The 20,695-nt window shown below is 40.3% G+C and overlaps 1 protein-coding gene across 6 annotated transcripts in view; it reads left to right on the plus strand.

The window, feature by feature from the left end:
* Positions 1–20,695, plus strand: part of VWA8 (von Willebrand factor A domain containing 8) — a 279,042-nt gene that overhangs the window by 246,467 nt on the left and 11,880 nt on the right. For all 6 annotated transcript variants that reach the window (XM_074988426.1, XM_074988442.1, XM_074988464.1 and 3 more), the window contains 5 exons: positions 8,994–9,102; positions 9,842–9,998; positions 12,301–12,409; positions 14,364–14,489; positions 16,748–16,906. In XM_074988426.1, the coding sequence (XP_074844527.1) occupies positions 8,994–9,102; positions 9,842–9,998; positions 12,301–12,409; positions 14,364–14,489; positions 16,748–16,906 (660 nt within the window). The remainder of the gene's footprint in view (positions 1–8,993; positions 9,103–9,841; positions 9,999–12,300; positions 12,410–14,363; positions 14,490–16,747; positions 16,907–20,695) is intronic.

The following is a 20,695-nucleotide window of genomic DNA, read 5'->3' on the forward strand; positions in this document are numbered from 1 at the left end:
AAACAAAGCCAGCAGTTCCGTCTCTTCCACAAAGCTGAGCTGTAAGACCTCAGGTCTGTACGTTCTAAGAGAAAATTTGATGTTTGGCTAGCTTGCAGGTTCCAAGGCTGTGGAAAAATACATCTTTCTGTTTTCACATGCAGTTCCTTTCAAGTTTTCTGCTTCAGGTCTCCTCCTTGTTTGCAAATCAGAAACTTTGGCTTTCCTTCAGCTCTGTTTCCATCCTTGACTGTATGAGCTGATTAAAAAGAAATTGTGTTCTCAGATATCCACGGCTATGTCTGCACTAAGAAATAAAGTTGAATCTATTAAAATTGACTTTATACAACTCAATTTTATAAAGTCAATGGTGAGTGTCCACCCATGTTTAGAAAGTTGACCATGTGTCTCCATGACCTTTGCTAAGTTTGACTGAGTCAGCCGTGCATTGTGGGTACTTATCCAACAGTTCGTGCACCCACATTACACTCTGGGTTTCTGTGCCAGTGTGTTACAGGGAAAAAAATACACCACAAGTAGCTATGGGTGTTTAATGTCGTCATCTCAGAGTGCTTTGCCCTCACTCCCTTCTCCAGTTGAAAACAAACTATCAAATGCATTTTTTGCTCCACTTTTTCCACAGCCTGCACCTAGCACGTGTGGTTAGAAGGCTAGCGGGCCAGTCCTGAGAAATGTAAAGTACAGAAATACAAATGTGAAAAGTTTCAGTTTGGAGCTATTGAAAAATTGTTTGTTGGTATTGTCGAAATGCTTCATTTTGACAGTGTTATTTTGATTCATTTCATTTCGCATGATGGTGGGCGCAACCATGTGGTACAGGGTGAGGAACCAGAAATCTGAGCAGCTGCCTGGTGCAGAGGGCAGCTGGTGAGCTTGGAAGCTGCGTGGTGGCTACAGGGAGTTGAGCTGGAAAGCCTAATAGCTACATGGGGAAGGAGGAAGCAGCTGTAGAGGTTGGCAGCTGTGTGGTGGTTGGGGCAGCTGGGGAATCCGGCAGCCGCATGGTGTGGGGGGTCCAGCGGGCAGCCAGAGAACCCAGCAGCTGTACGCTATAGAACTGGAAGGAACCTTGAGAGGTCATCAAGTCCAATTCCCTGAACTCGTTCACAGGTGAGTCCTAATGAGTGCAGAGTACAGCAGAGGAATTACTTCTCTTGTCTTGCTTATAACATTCCTGTTAATATATATTTACTAAATTAATGTTTGTAAGTGTACTATACACTCATCCTTCATTAAACGAGTACTTTACTTATGAGTACTTGCTTAAACGTGGGACACATTTACTTACCTTAGTTCACTAGATGAGTGAACTCCCCCACTAATACGAGCCTAACCCCCTCCCTGCGGCTCTGCCGTAGTCTGACTCCCCCACCAGTCTGCAGATCTAACCTGCAGCAGGCTTAATCCCCACCCCCTGCCAACCCCATGGCAGCCAGATCCGCGGCCCCAACCCACAGCAGCCATACCCCCCAAGGCCCCAACCTGTGGCAGCCAGACCCTCACCCTCCACCGGCCCCACAGCCCCAACCCATAACAGCTAGACCCCCCTCCCCCCCCAGCCCCGCGGCACCAACCCACGGCAGCCAGACCCCCCACCACCAGCCCCGTGGCACAAACCTGTGGCAGTCAGACTCCGCTGCCAGCCCTGCAGCACAAACCAGTGGCAGCCTTATCCTCTGCTGGCCCCGTGGCACAAACCTGCAGCAGCCAGACCCTCTCCCTGCCAGCTCTGCAGCACAAACCCGCAGCAGCCAGAGCCCGCCGCTGGTCCCGCAGCACAAACCCCCGGCAGCCTAACCCCCCTGCTGGCCCTGCGGCACCAACCCACGTCAGGCTTATCCCTGCCAGCCCTGCAGACCTAACATGCAGCAGCCTGATGCCCTGTGGCCCCAACACATGGCAGCCTGACCCACCCCCACACACCTCCTGCCGGCCCTGCTGACCTAACCTACCACAGCCAGACTTCCCCTGTGGGCCTGCACACCCAACCTGCAGCATCCTTAATCCCCTCACCTGCCCCACGGACCCAACCTGCAGCAGCCTGAACCACCCGCTTGCCCCACGGACCCCACCCAACACCAGATTTTAACCCTCCCTCCCATTCGTGGCCCCAAACTGCCCCCAGCCTTTAACCTCCCACCCCCAAACCCAAGGTTCACTTACCTTTCAAAAGCAGCGCCACATACTGTCACCCCTTCCCTGGGTTAGGAGCACTACGTACCAATCAGAGACTTTTATGTTGTATTTTAATGTTAATTAAGTATTCCTCTTATGAGTTTTCACCTACAAGCAGGAAGCTGAGATCCAGTTGTGCTCGTATAGTGAGGGATGAGTGTAATGTTGAGACCAGAGTTGGGATAGCATTCCATCTGTGACTTCTTTGAACTTCGTCTTCTTTTTATCTCCTTATCCTCATAGTAACTTTTTTTCAAACAAGGAAATGGAAGGTTTTTTAAGTTAAAGTGTCTTTTGGTATTTTCACAAACTTCAGAAAATAGTGAAAAACATGCTTGAAGCATTATCTAATCATTTTGAAATTTTGCAAAAATGCCCATAATTTTAAGGCATTTCACAACATCCAAACCAGGCAAATTACAGTAAATTCTTTGCTATCCAGCATTCCATCTCGAACTCTCAAATAACCGGCATTTTGACTGTAGGTAAATTTTAGTTATGTTTTCCGTAAGTGCAGTATAGTGAAAGAAAATACAAATAAGTACAGCAAATATAGAGTAAGTTTACAATGTGCAGGACTAATGTTGGCAAATACAGCAAACCCTTGAAATGCACAATTTCGTTAACATAAGTTAAGCGCAACTCAAAATCCTGCTCCCCCACAGCCCTGGCTCAACCCCACCCGCAGTCCCATGCAGCCACAATTCAATCCCCACCCCAATGGCTCCAGCTCCACCCCCCCACATGGCTCCTGATCACCAACCCCCCTGCCCTGGTTCATCCCCCCGCCCCGTGCGTGGCTCCAGCTGAACCCCGCTGCCCTGGTTCAGACACACACACACACCGCATATGGCTCCAGCTCAACACATCCCCCCACCCCCAGCTGAACTCCCCCCTTCTTTGCATAGCTCTGGCTTACCACCCTCTGCGCGTGGCTCTGGCTCAACTCCCCAGCCCCGGTTCAAACCCGCCGTGGCCCAGCTCACCGCCCCCTGATGTGGCTCTGGCTCTATCTCCTGGGCCCCCGTTCAACCTCCTCCCGCTGCACATGGCTGCAGCTCAACTCCACCCCCTGCCTCCCCACAGCCCTAACCCGCCCTCGGCTTAACCCCGCTGCCCCCTCCCATGGACCCAACCCAGCACCAGGCTTAACCCTCCCCAACTGCTCCCGAACCCCAGAACCTCCCATTCAAAAGGAGCTCCAGGTACTCCTGCTGCTTTTACGGCTACAGAACATACATTCCACCAGGGGAAAAGCCACCCATGGACTTATGCGAAATTTGAGTTACATGAGGGTGCGTGGGAACGCAACCCTCACGTAAATCAAGGCACTGCTGTAAAGTGCTCTGAATGCATTTTGCTTTGTTTCTTAATATCTAATCTTGATTTTATTTAGTGTAATGCATTGGTAGGTACATCTCTCTATTATCTAGAATATCTGGCAACTTCCCAGTCCTGGGTCTGCTAGATATGAAAGTGTTTACTGTACAACCACACCAACCAAAACCACACTCTGGCTATGTCTACACTGCTCCAGAAGATTGCCCGTCCAGTATGGTTGCATGAAATTGACCTCTCAGGGGTTGTGACATGCAAGGAGGAGTAAGGTAGAGTTTCTCCCATTGATCTTCCGCAGTGTAGACGGCCCAGTTAGCCAAGCGCAGATATGTCGATTTTAGCTACGCAATTGCCATAGTTTACATTGTGTATCTGTGGTTGATTTACTTTGTCTAGTGTTGACTTAGCCTCTGAGTATTTCATCCAGCACTAACCCTAATACCATAATTATGTTTAGTAACTTGAGGGCAGCATTGAAAGTGCATAATATAACATGTTTATTATTGTCTTCTTGATAACTCTGAATAGAGGTACTCCTCTCTATATGAAAATGACCCTTTCCTGTAGGCTCATGTCTGCACTATTGATGTCAATAGAAGATTTTCTATTAACTTTAATGAAATCAAGATAAAATCCCACAGCTACAGCAATGAGAGCAGTGTAGGGCTTTTGTTTGGGGGTTGGTTGTTTTCTTGATTTCCTGAGAGTCCTTGTCCCTCCCAACTGTTTTCTACTCACATGATTATACAACATTTTATTTATACCTTCACCAGAAACTCTTTTACATTAAAGAGAAAGAGCGGCATTGAACCCTGTTTTATACTTACATAACATCATGCAGATTTGGTTTTTGATATCAATGTCGTCTAAGTAGGAATTTTAGTACATTCTTGAATATGTATTCACTGCTGTAGTGTTTATGTAGAGCATGTTCTGTGAACAGTACAAACTGTTAAATGTCACTTGGGGCAACATTTTTATATATCCTTTTTGCAGTTTAAACAGTTTAGTTTCAGGAAAATCCATAATCTTATACACGAACACATTAGGAGACACTTCATTCTATGGGAAACATAATCCTTATTCATTTGGGACATTTTGGTTTTGATTGCTTTTTTTTCTTTTTTCATATCGTGGCGCCTTCCAAAATGATGTATAGGAAAAAGTCCTTTCATAAGTTACTGATACACCAGTACAATCTGGATTTTATTAACTTTTCAATGCTAGAACTTTGCATTTTAAAGAAAAGGGAACAGTTTTCTTTGACTATGATTATAAATTGCCCCATTTATTTGTCCTATATGTTAATAATAGGAAAATGACATTGGGCTAATTTTTTCCGTGAGGTGCACAACTATGCTATCAGAGAAAACAATAAAATGAGCCTTCTCTTTGCACTTTAACAGGGTTCCTACTTTGTGGTCAAGACGGTTCTAGGACACTAAGGCTATGTCTAGACTTGCCCCCTATTTCGAAGGGGCCGTGGTAATCAGGCTGATGGGAGATTACTAATGAAGTGCTACATGTTCATTGCAGGAGCATTGGGGAGCAAGTGTAGATATAGCCTAAGAGTTAGGAAAGAGACTACGCTTTATTTTTAAGCAGTGGTAAGGTGTGCCTTGTAGTTGATCTATCACTTTCAGCCTCACTACAGCCTTATTTTGGCAGAATACTTCCTAATTGAATGTGCAACTGCCAGAGCTCTATGCTGCCCCATGTTTCCCATCCCTGCCACTGCCAGCAGTAAGGGTGGGTGTTTAACCATTAACTTGTTTGAATGAGTGCTAGTGAATTGAAACAAAAGTCTACTACCTCAGCTTTTCATGTCTAATAGAGTAGGTGTAATCATTCCAACAACTGTATGTACAGCAGCCTTCACCCTATTCAAGATATTGTTTAACACAGTGGTGTGTATATTTATGTTAAGAGAAGCATGTAATCATATTATTTCCAATGGATTAGCAAATGTGCTACACTTGTCATGTCTTCGAAGTTCCATAGGGTACTGAATAAAGGCTTTAGGAAAAATTTAGTTAATCATTTGTCGTCCATACAATAAAGAGAGGTACATGCACTCACAGTCTGGAGATGTATACCAATGAAATCCTGTGGGAAATGTGCTTGTGCTTAAGTCCCCAGAAAGAAGCTGGGGGATGTAATTCTCGGAAACTTTGAAATGGGTAACCTATTAAATATAAACCATATAGCTAAGAATCCTTCATACTGCTAGAGGCTGGACTTGGGAGTAAAACGCTGAACACAGTAGTATTTCTTAATCTTCAGTTTTCCCCACTTTTTCCCTCTTAAGAATTATTCATTTAGAACAATTTTGTGTTTTTATTAAATTATGCAAAGTGTACTTCAAAATGATAGAGAGCAGCTATGTACATTCACTACAGATAAAACGAAGTTATAGTTCTGTGCCTGTATTCACAAACCAACGTGACCTCCTTCATCCTCCTTCAGGAAGCTAGCTTTTCATTCATATGAGGACTCCAAAGGAGCTGTGAATCATTTCATTCCCTTCTGGAGCTGTTATAAAACTAACCGAAAAAGACTACAAACACAAGCTGCTGCACAGGAGTCCGTACACTCTCTAGACATCTTACTATGCTGAACAAAAAGTGTGTCCTCTGTAGATAAGTCTGGTGGTTGGAATTTCCAGATCTGAAGAAGTTGGTCTGTCCCACAAAAGCTCATCACCTAATAAATCATTTTGTTAATATTTAAAGACTACTTTTTTGTACAGAGAACTTAGTAAGCACAGGCATGGGAAGTAGAAGGGCAGGGGTGTTGCAGCTCTTCCTGGTGTTCTAACCACTGAGCCCACTGCTGCCCAGGGGCTTTATCACCAGCTCTGGGTCCTGCTCTGCTGCTGGTTACAGCTCCGCTGCTGGCCTGGAGCCTCTGCTGCTTCCTAGCTTTCCCCTCAGCTGTTGGGCCCAGGGTCTCTGCTGCTGACCCTGTATGAAGCGTCTTGGCAGCCAGCCTGACCGCTAAGGAACTGTGACGAGCTCAGAGAGGGCTGTGGGGATGGTGCAACTCGTGAGTCTCACTCCAGGGATTTTTCCAGCACCACTGTTAGTAAGGGCAAGTTGCTAAACTAATTCTAACTCTCTTACTCGCTTTCTCTCACTTAGCTTTGTTTCTTTTGTTTGTTTTAATTTTTTAGCAAAATTAAAATAATATTGACTGTTTTGCTGTGGTTAAAAGTAAAAAGGTATGTTGCTAATCAAAATAAAAACAATAGTGTTGATAAGTTATGAAGAAAATATAACATATTAATTAAATTATCAGTGTGTAAGGCTGGGTCTGCCCTTGAAAAGTGGGTGGGTACTACTTAGGGCTTTGTAATTTTATTTTACTTTTAAAATTGCGAACATAGGCTAGTACGCAGTTCCACTCATGCTGTAGCTTTCCAATATCAAAAATGTCTGTCTTTCAAATAACCAGCATTTTGTGAACTTTGTGTAATGGAAAAAATGAAGCAAAAGAAGAAGTACCAGCTGAATATCAGCAAAGTCAGCTGCATAAAGCTTCCCTTTGTAGGATTTTTGTTTATTTTTCAATAGAGAAAAGGTCCATGAGGGCTGAAGTGCAGAAAATTTTCCATGTTTGTAGTTTCTTTTTAAAGAATAAATATTTTCATTATATCTTGTAAGGCCTACATTCATTTTTTTAAATAAACTGAGCAATTTTGTTATACCCAGTCTCTCCAATATGTTTAGAATGGTATTCAAGCAATTACACTAAAAGGTACCCTGAAGGCACCCCCCTCACAAAAATATTATACAGCCCATTAACATAAGGGCAAACATCTGTCATGTGCTTTTGAATTCGGTTTTCATATGGAAATGTTAAATTTAGTAGGATTTATCAAATTAAATCTTTATCTTTATTTAACAGTGATGACATAATTCACAAAGAGTTTATTGTACCTTTATGAATTAATACGAATAATATAAGAATGAAAAATATTCTTTGAACAATTGTCAATACACTATTGTTAGAATCTGGTTTCAAATCACAGAAACATGTAGAATTGTTATCAATGTTGTGTTGAGTCTGCAGCGTATAATGAATTCAGTGATTAAGTTATTCTTTAGCTCTAATGGAAACCCTGCTAATGCCAGGGAGCCTGTTCCTAAATGGTCAGTAGAATTGTCTACTCTCTGAATGCATCAATTGTACAGTAGTACAAATATAAAATACATATGGGGTGGGAGGAGTTCATTCATACAATCTAGATCAATGTTAACCCTCAGTTCAGTGTTGTCATATTTCAAGTAACAGTAAATAGCATTAGTTTATACAAAATTATGACTATATAGAAAATATGTGCATTAGGAATTGCTTTGCTAGATGACTCAGAGGAGATGTAATGAGAAAGTCATTCTTTTGCCAGAATGTCTCCAGGCTGATGCTGCCTTTGCCTTTGGACAGCTGTTTGCTGTTTTGTGTCCCTTGAACTGCTGGGCAAAGTCCAGCGTCCTAGCAGACAGATGTACGTGTCAGAAAACCACCATTACAAGCATCACATTTGTTGGCCATCTTGACAGGGAAGTCCAGGATTAAAATGACTGTAATTTGAACTTTATTTAAGGACAGGGTTCAATATTTTGGTATAGAAGTGCAGGAAATTTACAGTTCCAATGCCTGCTGTACCTATTTTGTGAGTGAAGAGAAGTTCAGAGTGTTCGTTGCTGACATCTTGAAAGAGGTCACGGAGTTATAGTTTTAACATATTAGCTGGTTAAGGTGGTCAACTCAGCTAAGCAGCATATGTTAAAACTATTCCTTTTCATGTGTATGTTCAGATTTTAAATGTGATCGTTATTACATTTTAAATAAATACCTCTTTTCCTAGTATGGACAAGTGCCAAGACTGCTCCATGGATTGGTTAGTTTGCAGTATCCTAGGAGCCTGTATATCTCTCACTTTTCTCCTCTTGCGTGCTACTAAGTGTTTTGTATTTATTGGCCTATGAAACATTACATCTCTTGTGTTCAAGCTTAGTCTATGGCGGGGTCAGCAACCTTTCCAAGGCAGTGTGTTGAACTTTGACCTTTTGACCTCTGTGTATGGTCTTGGGTAACCAGTGATACTTTTTACAGTCACTAATGGTCCTAGTTATTATTTCATTAATAATAAGCAAATAATTAATTAATAAGTTTACTTCATTAATAAATAAGTAAAGACGCAGAGCTTTACCATTTAGGTGGTGGTTGGTAACGTTAGCTGATCTTTTGCTGATCCACAGGTGGCACGGCTTTGAGCAAGCTCCTGGCTGCATGGGGGAGGAGGGGCGGGGCTAAGCTCCCTCCTTGTGTACCAGTGAAAATAGGCTCACTTGCCACGTGCCTAGGGTGGCTGACCCTGGTACATGGCTTCGAAGGAGGACACAGTGTATTTTCATTATGCCATTGGGATAGGTATAATAATCAGACACTTGCAATTTGCTTCCTTTTTAATTTCACAGATAACTATTGAGAGAGACAGTGGTTTGGATGTGAGCTCCCCTAAGCATGGCAAGATAGATCCAGACAACATGCCCCATATTGGTGGAAACACATGGGCCGGTGGAACAGGTTCGCATTCATTGTCTTCTCGTGATTTGCATGAGTCTTTGAAGGGTGGCTTAGGTAACTTTGGTAGTGATTATAAATTTCAGAGGTCTTTTTATCATGATATTATTTTCCTGCTGGCAGTTCTTAAGACACACTGAATACATTTTGTGGAAGGTAAAAAGTTCTTCATAGTCACATAAATATCAGATGCTCAGGACTAGGCAAACGGATATTAGAAATCTTCATTTCTTACCCTGGGTTAAGGTTGTTAATACCTGAGTCCATGCATCCCAAGAGTTTGGTGTTTCCTAATTCTAAATTCTGAATGATATGACAGCAACCAAACTGTATACTGCAGTGAAAACCATAGGCACGCAGTCAATAAATTCTGGAGTTCCATTGCTAGATTACAGCAACCAACATTAATAGCTTCAACGATTTAAAATAGGAGTTAAGTGGAGTGCAAGCTCTCTGCACAGGGCTGAATTTCACCTGTGAAGAGTAAATGACCTGATGTTGATCAAAATACAGTGTAGATTAGGAATATAAAACTGGAGTCAGAATGCTGCTTTACAGTGCTATATACTCACATTGGTAGTACACATTTCTTTGCAGTTGCAAATAACGTATTTTCCATGGGACCTAGGGAAACTTTTTACAAATTTGCAAATACATTGGTGGATAGTAGGGTTAGGGAGTTAAAAGAGGAAGCTTTATGTCACTTATGAGGCATTCTTGATTTTCATAACAACTGTTCCAGGTGGGAGAGACACAGCGGGGCTGGGCGGCAAAGGTGGGCCCTATAGACTGGATGCAGGCCACAAAGTTTACCAGATATCTCAGGCTGAGAAAGATGCTGTTCCTGAGGAGGTGAAGAGAGCTGCAAGAGAGATGGGTGAAAAAGCCTTTAAACAGAGGTTAGTACTCAAATTTTATTTTAACTTCCATTTCCCTTCCATCTTTCACCCCCTCGCAGCCAACAAGAACAGTGCTACGATAGCATTGTAACAAAGATAGGTAAAATTGTTTAGATAAAATCATGGCAGAATCTTATCACCAGTAGAAGTTGGTCCACTAAAGGATGTTAAGTCACACAACTTGTCTCTCTACCATCCTAGGATCAACACAGCAACAACAACACTGCATAATAACAGCTGTTTAGCAGTACCTTCATACTGTTTAACCATTTAAGATAGGAAGTGAAGAATACTATCTAACTGAAACTATGCTGTTAAAATAACAGGGTGATTTGTGTGGGCATTTTGCAATTACCTGGGTAAGTATTTGGCCAGGCCATTGATGTAAGTGCTCCTACTCATATGAAAAGTGGCATAATCATGTACACATTATGAAGAATTCAGATTATATATACAGTAAACTCTTTTATATCCAGCAGCCCCGAGACTGGGGAGCTGCTGGATATTCAAATATTCTGAAAATAGAGAGGTATATCTAGCAATACATAACACTAAAGAAAAATAAGATTAGATATTAAGAAACAAACAAAAATGTACACAGAGTAATTTATTTTACAAAAACAGTAGTTTTGTACATTATAAACTTACGCTGCCTTTGCTCTGTTTATTTGTATTTACTTTCACTGTACTGTATTTATGAAAAACATATTTACAATTTACTTATGGTTAAAATATTGGTTATTTGAGAGTTCCGCATGATAGAATGCCAGATAGGAAAGAGTTTACAGTAGATAGTAAAAAAAATGCCATTGTCAGACTTCAATATCCAACAAACATTCCCATTTAAATGCTTTGAAAATGATCTTTGAAAGGGAAAATGACTTATTTTTAAATGATATAAAGTCAAATCTTTGGTCCATATAAATTGTTATAACTCAGATGACGTTCTTAAGAGGACTAAAGTTCCTGCCAGCATTAGGAGGGAGAGCAGCAAAATAACAACAATGGATTTCAAGAAAACAAGCTTTAGCATAATTGGTAAGATCACCTAAGAAAAAAGTCTAAGGGGAAAAACAGTTGAAGAGTTGGAAGTTTTTCAAAGAGACACTAAGGGCACAAGCAAACTATTCCGCTATGTAGGAAAGATAGGAAATATGGCAAGACATCGTCGTGGCTTAACCCTGAATGATCTAAAATCAAAAGGGAGTCCTACAAAAAGTGGTAACCAGGTCATCATTGCCAAGTGGAATTCACAATGGAGATTTGGAAGAGCAAATAATAGTTCAACATTTAACATTAAGTTTCTGCTACATTCTCTCGGATTCTTACAGTGCTACAAGTAAGCCCCCTGTGTTCCCTTTTCTGTTAATATGCTGCACTGTACGAAGTAGCAACACCCACAGGATATACATAAACAGTAAAGCTTCTGGGGGTGTGGGGTGACACACGTAATGAATGGGTAGCAAAACCAGTGTCTGAAGTCAGTTGTGTCCACAGAGGAGCTGGAGACCAAAGCATTCCTCTGACGACATATTGATGCTGAGTTTTACAAAGTATAATATTTGGCCTTGGGATTCCATAGGCACTTTTCTCTGAGGCTGCACTGAACCTTTTTTTGTTTTTTAATGTGCTCAGACAATACAGTACTGTTTGTTGTCTGCTTTGAGGCCCTTCCACACTTCCCCAAGAGCCTGATATTTTACATTGTCATGGAATGATCAAAGAGAATGCACCGTCTTTTTTTGTTCAGGAACAGTACCTTTAAACATTTATTCAAAAATTTGCATTTGTTCTGAAGTTTCTTTACTTTGTGGAGCATGTTTAAAGGGTACTGATGAGTCTACTGAGACAGGCATGCACAGTATTACTTGACCTTTATCTTTGTGTTAAATGTTGGCTACCCAGAATGTTTAAAATGCATTTCATGTTAAGTAAAAAAAAAAAACACACACCCTAACACGCCCCTTATGTATATATAGCAACACCCAAGTCAGAAAACACTTGTGTAATTTTATAACAGTTGTTAAAACATAAGACTTGCAACCTAATCACTAAAGCAAAGGGATACTAGATTGCTACGGGATTAGTACCCCGATACATTTTAAATGCGACATAAGCTTTGTGAACAACAGTTATTATTAACCTCAGAATTTAACAAAAGCAGCTGCTACTCCTCAAAGTCAGTTCAATGTTGTTTGAACCTAGTCCTTATCAACAAACAAATTTACCTTTCGCTGTTGAAATGGATTAGATGGTTTTTATATGACTACATTCTTAATGTATTAGCTCTTTCCTGCTTCAGATTAAAGGAGATCCAGATGAGTGAATATGATGCATCTACATATGAAAGGTTCTCTGGTGCTGTCCGAAGACAAGTTCAGTCTCTCCGAATCATCCTAGACAATCTGCAGGTAATGCTTTCTTCATTGGTTAAAAGAACTGTCAGCTCATTATATTAGGACCAAAATGTTAGTAACTGTACTTAACATGACATCACTATTTGGTAAATAGTATCGTTTGGAATCAAGAGAGCAAATTGAGGTCCCAACTTCAATTACGGCAAACACAAGCATATCTGACCATTTCAAAAGCAGCATGAAAGTGGACCTACATTCTGGCCACCCCAAACATAGATACTATATTTACACAGTTTCCCACAGGGATGACTTGCTTAGGAGCATAATTAAACAAGTGAGATATCAGCAGATGAGAGGGATGTGTGTGTGACAGTGTCTCAGTCCCATTCTGTGTCCCTGATTCTGTCCCAGAGCCCTCTTCTGTCTCAGAAGTGTGATTCAGGTGAATTTTTATCAGGGACCCATGGTTCCCACTTGGTCATAGTTTTTCAGGCATCCAGCCATGTGTAGCGGAAAGCTTAAATTTATAAAGTTTAAATTTGACTCAGTTTAAAATAAACCTCTCATTAGTACATTTAAAAATACAAATAGCCACTGTCTCTGTGTAGGAGATAACCAGGATGGTAATTTGTCCTTTATTGCCTTTGATTGCTGCATCAGTTAATTAACCATAGGACTGTGTTAGCTTCTAGCAGTGCTGATTCACAAACACTGTAAAAAACAAACAAGTGTATTAATTTCACCATAAAAATGAAAAAGTTGGAAAAGGAAAGAAACTACATTTTCATTGGAGTGGGTAGATGTATCAATGAAGATGTTAAAACACAGAACTAGTAAAATTGAACAGTCAGACATTCCTAACTTCAGGATATGAAGTCAATGGAGCAGTAAAAACTGGTGTAATCTTTAAGATTAAATTTCATTGTGGAATTATGGTTTTGAAAAATAATCTCCTTAAAACTCCTCAAGTACTTTCTGAATTTGTGCAATATTAGAAACTGCAATAACTAGACATATACATTCATAATTTTTATATCAAGTTTGAAACAAAGGCAAATTGAAACTTCCTATGATTGCTTAATATGTGCACATTGTTTACATTATTCAGACCATTATATTTATTTATCCTGTCTCTTGCTTTATCATGAATTCCTTAAACATGGGCCATCATTTTATTAACATAAAATAATTGAAAATCATTGTGGAAAAATTGTTTTCTGGGAGAGTTTTCAGGCACAGGTTGCTCTTGCTAGTTTTGCATCATCATGTGCATTTGCAAAATAAATTATAAAGACTTTAGGATGGTTTTATTATGTTTTTGCTGTATAGGCAGAATGGGGGATATAGTCATTGACTATTCTAAATACTTTGGCAATATTTTGGAGAAGAAATTAATACAGGTTTTATCAGGGAAAAAAAGTGTGAACTCCTCCTAATAGTGTCCTGACCTGGGGCTCTCGTGTCCAGTATCACCCCTGGTCCTGCCACTCCACAGATGTTGCCAGACCAGAGAATCCCAGTTTTGGGAAGTGCAACCTGCACATAAATATTTGTCTTGATTATTGCTATTCGCAGTGTTTTGGTTGTAAATTTCATACCAAATTATTATGAATGCTGTTGTAAAAGGAACCACTTATAAAACATTACATAGGGTTTTCCTTCAACATAGGTATTTTTACATAATACTGTTGAGTTTTGCCATTCCCCCTAATTCTATGGATTTCTGAGTGGGTTCATTCTTGTACTATTTTCCAATATATTTGCAATTAGCATGCAAAGATTACATGGTCGATCTTTCAAAGTCCTTATGTGAAAAGGCTTAGAAGTAATAAAAATTGTGGGGAAAAATATATTCTTTGTCTGCAGTAATTAGTGTCTAAGCAAGAGAGACTAGACATTTATGAAGATGTGTTCAGATTTCACTAACTTGTTTCAGAGTTGTAACATAATTCCAAAGAAACGTCATGCTAGCAGCACGGAATGAATTAAGGATGCTTTTCTCTTGTAGGCCAAAGGTAAGGAAAGGCAGTGGCTTAGACACCAAGCTGTTGGAGAGCTAGATGATGCAAAAATAATTGATGGACTAACAGGAGAAAAATCCATTTATAAACGAAGGGGAGAACTCGAGCCAGAAGTAAGTTATCCATAAACATTGGGTGCTGCTAACCAGGTTAACTGGTTCCTTGAGCTTCATGATGTCAGCCTAATACTTACTAACACACTTATCACAGTATGAGAACACTTCTAGCACTCAGGGTTCTGGATTTGTAAATTCATAATTCTAATAAAAATTAAAGCTGCTATGAGCGAATAATTAAAATCTATATATGGACTTTTTAAACATCCACTATTTTATAAATACTCATTTTGGACATTCGTCCGAAAAAAATTGTTAAAGTCATTGAAGGAGAAACCAGTTGATGTTCACCAACAAAGCCATATTAAGGTTGGTTGTCTAGATCATCATTATATTGTAATAACCAGATTTAATGTAGCAGATTATTTTTAATATTTATACATGAACATAAGAACATGAGACCAGCCATATTAGGTGAGACCAAAGGTCCATCTAAGCCATCCTGTGTTCCACCAGTGGCCAATGTAAGGTGCCTCAGGCTGTTAACAGAACATGCAATCCTTGAGTGACCCCCTCCTGTCATCCATTTCCAGCCTTTGACAAACAGAGGTTAGGGACACAATTTCTACCCCTTCTAGCTAATAAGTATTGATGGACCTAATCTCCATGAATTTATCTAATTCTTTTTTGAACCCTGATAAAATCCTGGTCTTCACAGCATCCTCTGGCAAGGAGTTCCACAGGTTGACTGCACTATGTGAAGAAAACTTCCCTTTGTTTGTTTTAAAGTTATTGCTACCTATTAATTTCACTTGGTGGTCCCGAGTTCTTATGGGGACTATTGAATAACTTTTCCTTATTCACTTTCTCCATACCTCTCATGATTTCATAGACCTCTATTACATTCCCCTTAGTTTTCTCTTTTCTAAGCCGAAAAGTCCTAGTCTTTTTAATCTCTCTTCATGTGGCACCCATTCCAAACCCCTAAACATTTTGGTTTCCTTCTTCTGAACCTTTTCCAATGCCAAAATACTTTTTTAGATGAGGGGACCACATCTGTGTGCATTATTCAAGATGTGGGTGTACCATGGATTTATATAGCGGAAATAAGATGTACTTTGTCTTATTCTCTATCCCTTTTTAATGATTCTAAACATTCTGTGTGCTTGTTTGACTGCTGCAGCACATGGAGTGGATATTTTCAGAGAACCCTGAACATTCCATGAAGGAATTTTATTTTGCAAACAATCATTTAGAACAGCTGTCTTAGTAGCTAAATATACATTTGATACAATGCGCTCTATTTTTTATACTACATGATGTCATTATTGTTTTGAACAGCTTATGTAGCTCAGGCATCCTACATCCTCCCAAAAGCCATGAGATATTAATTTCCAATTCAGTTCAAAATGCTGGGATTATATTTTTCAATACATTATAAAAAAGAGCTTACATAGCAGGGAAAGTGTGAAGTAGGCAGTTTTCTATTTGAATTAAAAATACATAAATACAGGCTTCAGTGGAATATTTTGGGGGATAGTTGATATTGCAGCCCTTTACATTAATAATAACTTGGTGAAAGTAAACTAAAAATTCTCAAAGGATAGCTGAATAGAAGAGAAATAGTGGAATTAAAGATAAATACTTGGAAATTGGTTCCAGATAAAGAAATATTGTAAATATTTAGTTTGTTTCCAAACCATCTTTTATAGCCTTTTCCTTGAATCCAAACTTGTCTCATTGTACATGGAATAAAATACCTTTCCACAATCTAGTGTGCCAGAAATTTTTAAAACAGATAATTTAGGGAAGAGAGGTTGGGGGAAAGCTCTGCAGTCAGAATGTACAAAATTGTGGCGTTGATCAGAATAAGATTTCACAAATTTCTGGAAAGAATTAACTTCAGCAGATTAGCTCTGCTGTCTCATACAAGCCCCTTTATGCCTTATGACTCTTGGCAGACAGTGGACATTTGAGATTCCATTTATTGTAATAAAATGTTAATTAGAAATGTAACAACAGAAGATTTTTCCCTACAAATGTATGGAATTTTCATATATGTTGCCAGTCATTGAGTATATGAAAGAGAGAATCGGGGGGTCGTATATCTAAGATAAACTTTTCATCACTATTAATCAGAATAATTCAAATAATTTCACCTTTTTATAAAATACTCTGAATTTGCTAGATAGTGATTGACTGTGAAAACAGTGGTTTTGTGTTGTCTGGTGTTCTGAAAAGTGTTGGTGTTTTGTTCTGATCAAAACTGTGGCTTTCCCATTCATATAGTTCTTTCTGGTACTCTTCTCTCTTAGCTTGGGAGCCCTCAGCAAAAGCCTAAGCGTTTGCGTCTGGTAGTGGATGTTTCTGGCAGCATGTACCGCTTTAATGGGGTAGACGGTCGACTGGAGCGCTCCATGGAGGCTGTCTGCATGGTCATGGAAGCTTTTGAGAATTATGAGCACAAGTTTAAGGTAATTATAGCTGAGCCAGGAGTTTAGTGGTAATAAGTACTTGCACAGGCAGTGGAAAAAAGTATTCATCGTTCTGTCTAGCCAAAGAGCATTACTCATCCATGTGAGGAAATATAGAGTTTTAATGAAATCTGTTGCTAGCAGCCTGTAAATAATACCAGCCCATTGATAGCAAGTATTGCGTATTAGGCATGCAGATTATGATTTAGTTTATGGAACATGTTTTTTTGTTTTTTTTTTAAAGGCAGAAATACTTAAGTCTATAAAACACAGGCAGCTGAACTCAGTGCAGACGCAAAGATGGCTTGCCTTTATGCCCAGAGTTGGACATATTTGAAGGTTTCATTGCATGCTATAATATTAAATTGAATACTAATCTCTAATTTCTGGAAGCTCCAGGACAATCCTGCAGGGCTGGCAACTCTAGCCCAAGTTCAGACACCCATACTGGAAAAAGAGCCAGGTCCTTCCGCTCTGCTACATTCTTCATTATTCTGTATCGTGCTCTGTGATCATCTGAAAGTAAGAAAAGTTTCCATTTCTCAAACTGACTGGCAGGAGACACAAGTGTCAATTCCGATATGCCCTGTCCCCTGCCCTTTTGCTTCTCTGTGATATGTGAACATGATCTGAAAAGTTTTCTTAACTTCAGAAATCACGATGCCAACTCTGTAGGTCACTCTTGGGTGTCAGATATCTATTAAAAGCTTTCTTCTAGCTATTCAGTCATACAATTTAAAATAGGTGCTAGTTAAAACTATAAGAAAAGTTTTAAGCAGAATGAATAAAAATCCTGTCCTTTTCTCAGGCAATGGCTATGGTTACACTACAGCATTCTGTCAATGGAAGTAACTGTCAAAAGAAATTTTTCAACAAAACTTCTGTTGACAAAGTGTGGCCACCCACAAAAACAAATCGCAACAGTGCTCCACTCTGTCAACAGAGCAGCCGGACTGCCCCGCTGCTCTCTCAAAAAAACAGGCACCCAGAAGCACAGCAGATAGGCCTGCCAACTGATGTGGACATTGAAAGAGGTCCCCTGGGGGCATTTACACAGCTGTTTTGTTGACAGAAATCTGTTGACATTATTTTGACAGATACCAGAGTTTATTTTATACATTTTAAAAATCTATTTATCTTTCCAAAGCTGTGGGGAAAAATGAGGGGGTCAGACAATAATTATTCCTGATAGGCATTGAGATTCAAGAAGGTAAAGCCTTCTAACCATTAAAACACAAATTGTCAGCATAGTGTATCAAAACGTACAAACTAAATATTCTTAAATGCTAATAAGTTCTCAAACAGCATTTTTCTTATATTGTCCGCTTCTACATTTCAGTTACGATCAAAAGAAATTCCATGAGCTTGTGTGTGTATGGTGAGATTGGCATTAACTAACATTTACCAATAAAAATAGACTCTAAGCCCTAGCTGCATATTTTCTCTGGTAGCATAATCCTACCAGTTTCCATAGTCTTCTGGGAAATGACAAAACAAGATTTGAATTTCTGATGTAAGAAGCAGGGAAATATATACTTTCAGACCTTCTTTAATCATAGTAAAGACGTTTTTAAAAGACACTGCCAATTTTTTCCCTTTGCTGGTCCCCCTGAAGCCCTGAGTTGGCAAATGTGTTCAATTTAATGATTAAGTATTTTACTCTTAGTTCCAGTTTCTGTTGCCATCTACTCTACATTTTGGTACTTGTTCAGTTCTCTTATATCACAAGGAAAATATGACATCACTGCTGATAATATAGACCCGTGATACTGGAAATGGTAAAGTGGTACACAGATAGTGTTAGGTCAGTTATTCAGAGCGATCAATCGATCACTCGGTAACGTGAGCTTATTTCAACAATATTCATTTTAATATACCTAAACGTAAGGCCCTAAATCTAAGACCAAAACACTTACATAACAGGAATAAGCACCTTGGAAAACAAGGATATGGCAAAGGACTTAGAGTAATGGTAGTTAACCACCTGAATGTGAGTTCCAAATCTCCAGCGCATTTTGTGCTGTCTCTTCAGATTCTGAGCTGCTTGGGGAAGGTAACATGCATTGTTCTGTTCCAGTTCTCGTGTACATGGCTGAGCTTCTTGTTGGCATTTAATAAATGTTGCTACTGTGCTATTACTGTTATACTCCAGGAGGTCAAAATTTTTAAAGGCTCCACCTAAACTGTTCATGGAAAAGATGCTCCTGCATGTCCATCTGCTCTTTTCACATGTGGAAATGCCAGTATACACATTATAATAACTTGGTCATTTAGCAGATTTGAAAATGCATTAGCTCCTAAAATGGAAGCTAGCTCTGTGTATTACATAAAGTATGGAATCCTATGGTTTTGATCAAGGTCATAGCTAGTTATTAGACTATGCGGCAAAGGTTTTATGAAGGTTTTCAAAAAACTTCCAAAATGATTCCGTAAACTACGAGCTATATTATTGTTAGGGAACTTCTTTTGTTTTTGATTTGTAGTGCTATTAAAAGGGAATGTTACATATTTTCTAGGCACAATTCAGGAGGCCACAGCTAAGAAGCTGATGTTAAAGGCAGTGCCATTTAAGTGGATGAGGGGAAAAAATGTTTTGTAATGCTTGCAGCATAACTTCTTTCTTAAAGTCAAGAGTATGGCAGGCCAAATAAAAGTATTAAAGGTTATATTTGGTGTTCTCTGGAACCAGAAATGATTTGGTAGCTGGTATCTCTTTCAGCAAAGCTTGGTAATACATTTTTGATTCATCACACATGGCCCTTCATTTTTCCTTATTTCTTTGACAAAAGGATCATTGTAGTGTGGAGTATGGTAGTAGAAGCAGAATATGATCTTTTTCTTATTTCATGCATGCTTTCTGAATTGCACAATATGTGCTGTATTTAACAGCAAAGTGAACTTAATTTTTTTTAAATTCGTAAGAAAAAATAATAAACTGAAAGATATTTAGAAAGTTTCTGATGCTGTTAGAAAATTAATCACCAAATACAGTAGACCCTTGAGTTACTCGATGGTTCCATTCCATGAATTCTCACGAAACCCAGATTTTACGTATGTGAGGATCTGGCTTTTTTCCCAGTGGAACACACATTCCGCAGCCAGGGAAGAGCAGTAAGGTAAGTCCTGGGGTGGGGTGGGGGGGTAGTTGGGGAGGATTAAGCCTGGCAGTGGGTTGGGGCTGTGGGAGGTGAGCTGGGGGGGGCTAAGCCTGGGATGGGTTAGGGCTGCAGGGAATTGAGGGGTATAGTTGAGCCAGAGCTGTGCGTGGGGTTGGTGAGCCGGAGCCCTGCTCAGGTGATGAGCCAGGCCATGGGGGGATTGAACCAGGGCGGGGGTGTTGGGCTAGAGCTGTGCTTGATGTGGGGCTTAAACCAGGGCAGGAGGATGGAACTGGGGCTGCGAGGTGGGAGGGTTGAACTGGAGCTGCGCCTGAGGGGTGGTGAGCTAGAGCTGGGTGTGGAGGTGGGGGAGGGTGGTGAGCTGGGCATGGGGCAGGTGAGCTGAGGCTGTATATGGGTGGTAAGCTGGCAGTGGGGGTTGAACCAGGGGCAGGGAGGTACAGCCAGAGTTGCTCCTGAGTGGTGGTGAGCTAGACCCAGAGGTGGGGGTGGGGGGTGAGCAGGAGCTGTGCGCAGGTGGTGAGTGGGGCTGAGGTGGGGGCTGAGCCGGGGCCATGTGGAGGCGAGGTGGGGAGGTTGAGCCAGGCCGGGGAGGGAGTGAGTTAAGCGCAACTGGAAATCGCACATTTCCAAGGTTTACCGTAGGAATCGGCGGTCAGCCACATAAGAG

This window comes from Carettochelys insculpta, chromosome 1 (genome assembly GCF_033958435.1).
Source record: "Carettochelys insculpta isolate YL-2023 chromosome 1, ASM3395843v1, whole genome shotgun sequence".
Classification (NCBI taxonomy): Eukaryota; Metazoa; Chordata; order Testudines; family Carettochelyidae; genus Carettochelys; species Carettochelys insculpta.